Consider the following 6,000-nt stretch of genomic DNA (forward strand, 5'->3'; position numbering starts at 1 on the left):
AGCGGTACAGGCCTGTGGCATTAAATATATAATAGTGCTTTCATATGAGATTGGGTTAAGATCTCTACATTATACATTTCACTTTTTAATAAAAGTTTTTGTCAGCAATAGTGGTGGAGCAGATAAGACAAATCTTAATCTTTCTCGTTTCAAAGGGCACATTCGCATGAGGGTTATCAGTCTAGAAAATCAACAGGGTTGAATAAAGAGGAACAAGGGTTTTCTTGGATATCTGCCAGGTTCCTGAATTTTTGTATTTAGCATATATTTTAGTTCACAGTTGAAATTAAAGCCTGGCAGGAAGGAACAGGTTTTAACGCTGATCCACTTTTAAGTAGAGAACTTAGTATGGTGAGGCAGCATATATATCATGTTGCTTTGTCTTGCACTGAGAGAAAAAGAGGCTAGTTGCTATTTAATTGTCTGGGGTGGGGGGGAACCTTCTTTAATGCAGTTGCACCTTTTCTGAAGTTTTTAGTCTGGTTGTCTTTGCTGCTGTCTTTACCCAACAAGGTTTGGTCTCTGTCTTGTCTAGATCTCCATCAGCAGTGAGTTGCATATGGGATCTATCCCTCCTGATGAAAGTAGCAATGATATGCTGGTAATTGTGGATGACCCAGCATCTTCAGCACCTCAGTCAAGGGCCACAAATTCTCCTGCTTCCATCATGGGCTCAGTCTCAGACACCATGAATGGTCAGTACTTTTCCCTTAGCTAAATATTTGCAAGCAGTCCAGCCTTGACCATTACATCTGTATTGGTATATCTAGTACATCTTACATCACTTCATGTCTGACTCTGTCAGATAGGAGAAGGGGTGTAAAGATCTACGAAAAATGCCTCCCTGCTATGAAATGACCTCAGATCTGACAGATTGTTTCTTCTGTTGATATATTCGGTCATTTGTTATGCTTTAGCATTTCTATGTTACTTAGTACTTCTGTTTCATAAGACTGCTTTTGGCTCTTTTGATGCAAAGGGCCCCTTCTTGCATAGCACATGAATCAGCAAAGCACAGTCTTTCCCAGGACTGTTCTCTTGTATGTTTAAATTGTTCCCTGTAATCACTCTGGGGCTGAGGGGGATGGTTCCTGATTTCCTTTTCTCCATTATATCAGTGAGCCAGCTGTAACTCTGTGATTTTTAGCTACCATCATTCTAGGTTTTGAAATAGTTAAAACCATAGTGCTTGATGAGTTTCTTCATAAACAACAAATGAAAAAGTCATAATATCCTCTTCCAAGTAAGAGCATGTTTTAATCCTGAGATGAAGAAAAATACCCCTACCACACATGCATCAAGTTTAAGAGTGAGGTTCAATGTACAACTGTCAGGTGTTTATGAAGCTGCATTTTGCTCATGAGTCACTTTTTATGTATTGCAGCAGTTGACATCTTCTTTTCCTCCTTTGCTTAAGGAATTTCAATGCAAGATATGTCTATCACAGGAAGAGGCCATTCAGGTAGAAGCCGGGGTCGTCCTAAAGGTTCAGGCAGTGGGTCAAAAGCCACAGGGAAAGGCCGAAGCCGGAAGTCAACAGCAGGAAGTGCAGCTGCAATGGCAGGCGCAAAAGCTGGGGCAGCAGCAGCCTCTGCAGCAGCATATGCAGCATACGGGTACAACGTGTCTAAAGGTATGAGAGCGAACCAAACCACATGTTTGGATGTAGGGCTCTTCAGGCATCCTGTCAAGAAATAGGTAATTTTATTTAAAGTGTTTCTTGTTCCTTCTCATTGAGGGTCAGTCATATAATGTCACGTAGCATTGTGATAATACATCAAGTTGCACCATAGCCATTCCAGGTGTAGTAAGAAATATAGCTAGCACTACCACTATCTGTAGGGATGGATCCAGGATTCTGTGAAGTAGGGGTATGGGAGCAGTGACTGGCACTTCAGGGGTAGCTGCACCCCTGCTCCCAGCTTGCCCCAAACCTCAGGCAGGCAGTCCATGCCTCAGGAGCAGCAGCAGAAATTTTTTTTTGCAAGTCCCCAAATCAGGTAAGAATCCTGTCCCTCCTACTCTTCCCCTCAGCTGTCGCCCTTGCCACTGCGCTTCCCGCCCCCCACCCCCTTGCTTCTCCTTCATCCTCAATAGTACATCCCCTCCCTTCCCCTCCCAGTTGCCCTCTCTCCTACCCACTGCTGTTACCAGCTGATGGGGGTGGCAGGTAGAGGGAGTCTTCTCACCATTCCTGCTCTGCTCCAGTTGGGCTAATCAGGGAACAGCAGCTGCAGTAGCGGGTGGGTTCCCCCTCTCAAGCACAGAGTTGGGGAGCTTGCCCAATGCTGCCGCTGTCCCCTATTGAGCTTGGCTGCAACAGCTCTGGAACCCTTCCCCCCACAACTGTCCCAAACCACAACTCCCCCATTTCATTTCACAGGGGGGAGGGGCTCCAGAGTCACTGCATCCAGGCTCTGCAGTGGGAGGGTTCTCCTGCCTCATGCTTGCGCTTGGATGCAGGGAACATTGTGGGGACAGGACAAAAGAGAAACCTGCTCACTGCTACCACTGTTCCTGGCTGGAGCTGGGCAGGAGTGGCTCTGGAGCCCACCCACCCCCATTGGCTGGGGACAGTGGCAGCAGCAGGCAGGGGAGGGGGTAAATGGGAGGGGAGGGGTTGTGCTGTTGAGGATGGAGGGGAAGGGAGGGGGTATCAGGAGTGGGAGATGAGGCAGGGGGATGGGATTCTTACCAGATTTGAGACTTTTAAAAAAAGTCCTTGCTGCTGATCCCACAGTGCAATCTGAAACAGAGTGAGTTAGCACCACTGCACCCCCTCTGGATCTTTCCCTGGTTGTCTATATTTTGCTCTTATGTACAGAAGTTTCATTGCATCCCTTAGAACTTGCAGTACATTCTACATCATCTTTCTCAGGTGTTTTTTGTCTCAGAGAAATGAGAACGTTCAGTCAAAAATGTTTGGTGTTGGTTCCATATGTTCTTGCATATAGCATGCCCCAAAATAAAATATGCACCTTGTTTTTGAAAGGCAGAATGAAATTAAAAATAACTTTGTTTGTAGTAATTGAGTAATAGCAGCTATGGAGCTGAGCCTGATCATTGTTCTGCACCCTGTGAGTTGCATGCAGATTTTACTTTCACTTAGCGATAACCAGCAGAAATTGTTCTTACTATATTTTTTTGCCAATAATGCACACTCCAAGTTTCAGCAGCTGGTTTTTGGGGAAAAAATGCATGTTGTGTATGTGAAAATATGGTACCTCTGAAATGGGGCTGTGGCTGTTTCTTTCTGTTGTGATATTGAAGCTTTATAGTGCTAGCAATAGAATATGAACCTAAGGTGTTACAAAGATGCTAATGGAGCTACAGTGCCTTACACTGCCAGTGGTACATACCAGTTGCATTGTACCTCTCTCTTAAAGGCCCCTCATTCTTATGTGATCTACAGGTGCACAGAGGAGTCAGGAAGAGCAAGTTGGATTAAGCGTTTAATTGAGGGTGCAATAAGCTATTCATAGCCACATGTTGCAGAAGCTAATTTTATATATTGTGGAGGAGTCACAGGATGTGAATGTTGTGTTCATCTGAGATTGGCTTACTTTCCTTTCCTTTTCCTGTTGCTAGGTATGTCTGCAAGTAGCCCTCTCCAGACATCAATTATTCGGCCTGCTGGACTTGCAGACTTTGGACCTTCAAGTGCTTCTTCTCCCTTGAGCTCCCCTTTGAGCAAAGGAAATAGTGTTTGTGGGACCCCAAAAAGCTTAAATCTGACCAGCAGCCTGATATCAGAAACCCCAATTCGGAAGCAAAGTAAAGGAGCCCATACATCAGGTGGGCGGTAGTAATTTTGAAGCCTTGAAGTTTCTCTAACCATATTGGCTTTCAAAGTAGCCCACCCTGCCAGCAGGAGGCATATATGCAGGGGAACACCTTTTACCATCCCACATGTGTATGAAAAGAAAATCAGCATAATAGGGATGGGTGGTTTACGTGAGCACTTTGATTACATGTATCCCAAAAAATTACCTTCGCAGACGCTACAAGGAGCAGGGATGGGGACTGGGGTTAAATGAGAGATTTTTTTTTACATAAATTTTTCACCCGTTTTACTGATGCATTCTACAAAGCTTACTGGAAAAAGATCTACCTACAAAGTGTGATGTCCTGCAACCATTTGTGTTTGTGGTCACACCAATGTACTGTTCTTCCTCCTCTTTCAGCTTCAGGTGGAGTTCAGTTCTATTCTTATTCTAAGAAAACAGTAGCTGAACTCTGAGGGTACCCTTCAGAGTTGGAGGAACCCTCTGCACTGAGGACTTGGCAGTGCATTTGGGGTGGGCGCATCTGTGGATATTGTGGCCATGTAGTTTGGTACCTCTAGTATGGATCTGTGGATTCCCAGAAGAATTCTCTAAAGACCTTGAGTTCAAGGGAAGGGAAAAGAAATCTCCCAAAAGTTTCCAAGGACTGGACTCTTGTCAGCACCATGTTTTTGATCCTGTTCTAGACATAAGGAGGTAATTACAACTGCAGTTGGGCAGAGTAGGCCTAGTGACAGTAATGTTGCTGTCTCTGCTTCATGGAGTGGGAGAGGCTACAGGTCACTGGTTTACATTTCAGAGCCCAAGTCTGTTAGCATGAATGTTCATTTTGTTGGGTTTAAGAATGATTTCTCCCATTTTGAGCTACGCTGAACTTTTAAGGCTTAGTAAAAGTCAGACTCTACTTGTATATATTTCAAGAAGAGGAAATGCTGATATGCAAGGGGAAGAAGTTCACTGGTATTCCTCTCACCGTGCCATAGCAGAGCTTGCTTATGTCATTTGCCTTTGGGTACTGCAGCTTGCCATGCCACAAGGGGAACAATAGAGAATTTGACTGAAACAAGGACTGTGCCATTTCCCCTTTCCAATCAACTCTTGGGAAAACTGAAATCTCCCATTCCAGCCATCCATCTGATCTGTTCTTCCAGCACATTTCCCTTTCGTCAGTGATCGTCACACATAGCTAGCTTGGTTGAGTTTTTTTTGGTTTTGTTTTATTTTATTTTTACAGTGTGCAGGCACTAGCAGACACACTCATGAAATGAACAGAAGCCAGTGCTTTCAGTGCCACTCTCTGTCCTCATTCTCTCAGATTGTTCTTTCCCCATTCTAAATACCCCTTGCTTGGCTATAAATGTCTGCATTGCACTGAGATACAGGTGGGGAGCAGTTCTCTCATCTCAATGGCTATACTGCAAGGGCACTTTCATCCCTTGAGAGAGAGAGAGAAGCAAGTTGAGTTACAGGTCCATGCTGTGACAGCAGAGGATGTTTTTTTCCCGATCCCAAGCCCCTTGCCTGGCGTCCCACCGTCTGGAGCAAGTGCTTCCTGTCGGCTCTGCCTCTAATTTGCACACCTAATAGCGGAAATGAATTTAGTTAGACTGATTTTTAAACAGATTTGGAGGGGATAATTGAGGGGGAGGTGTTGTTTAATTTAAATCATGAAGACTTCTCCCTTCCCCTCATATTCACATGTATATATGATATTTAGAGGGAATAAGAAAAATGCCAAGACTTTTTTTCTCTTTGAATGTGCTGTCTATTTTTATAACTGAACCTGTACATATGTATAAAAAGAGACACAACTTTCTTTTACTAACTGGAGAAAAAAATCTTAAATAAAATGGAGTGAGATAATTTTATGTAAATCAGAGTCTGTGGTTTGTATCCGTGTAGCTTTACGAACGAGCAACACGGGAAATAGATGTGGGGGGGAGTGCTGTGGGGCCATGTCCAAGTGTGTACAGGTTGCCAGAAATAGTGGGCCAACATGCTCTTTAGTTTCTACCCTCTTGGGTCACACGCTGTTCTTAACAGGGTTACAAATGTCCAGTGGACTTACTGCATATATATTGAGTATGTACACTTTGTATAATTACACAAAGGATGCTATGGCAGAGCAGGTAGGGCATCCCACTGTCTTGACTTGTGCCAAAGGCTACCCCCAGCTGTAAACAGGCATCTGTCAAGGAGTCACGAAGGCCTGACA

The 6,000-nt window shown here is 44.3% G+C and overlaps 1 protein-coding gene across 6 annotated transcripts in view; it reads left to right on the forward strand.

Moving 5' to 3' along the window:
• The window catches only part of INO80 (INO80 complex ATPase subunit), a 126,714-nt gene extending 121,055 nt beyond the window's left edge, over positions 1 to 5,659 (forward strand). For 5 of the 6 annotated variants that reach the window (XM_059722987.1, XM_059722986.1, XM_006261366.4 and 2 more), the window contains 3 exons: positions 536 to 695; positions 1,418 to 1,633; positions 3,589 to 5,659. In XM_059722987.1, coding sequence (XP_059578970.1) covers positions 536 to 695; positions 1,418 to 1,633; positions 3,589 to 3,806 — 594 coding nt within the window. In that variant the 3' untranslated portion in view covers positions 3,807 to 5,659. Of the gene's footprint in view, positions 1 to 535; positions 696 to 1,417; positions 1,699 to 3,588 lie in introns of all 6 variants that reach the window. The other variant, XM_019496558.2, reaches the window with a different exon arrangement.
• Positions 5,660 to 6,000: the final 341 nt, after the last annotated feature.

The sequence above is a fragment of the Alligator mississippiensis genome, chromosome 2 (genome assembly GCF_030867095.1).
Source record: "Alligator mississippiensis isolate rAllMis1 chromosome 2, rAllMis1, whole genome shotgun sequence".
Lineage (NCBI taxonomy): Eukaryota > Metazoa > Chordata > Crocodylia > Alligatoridae > Alligator > Alligator mississippiensis.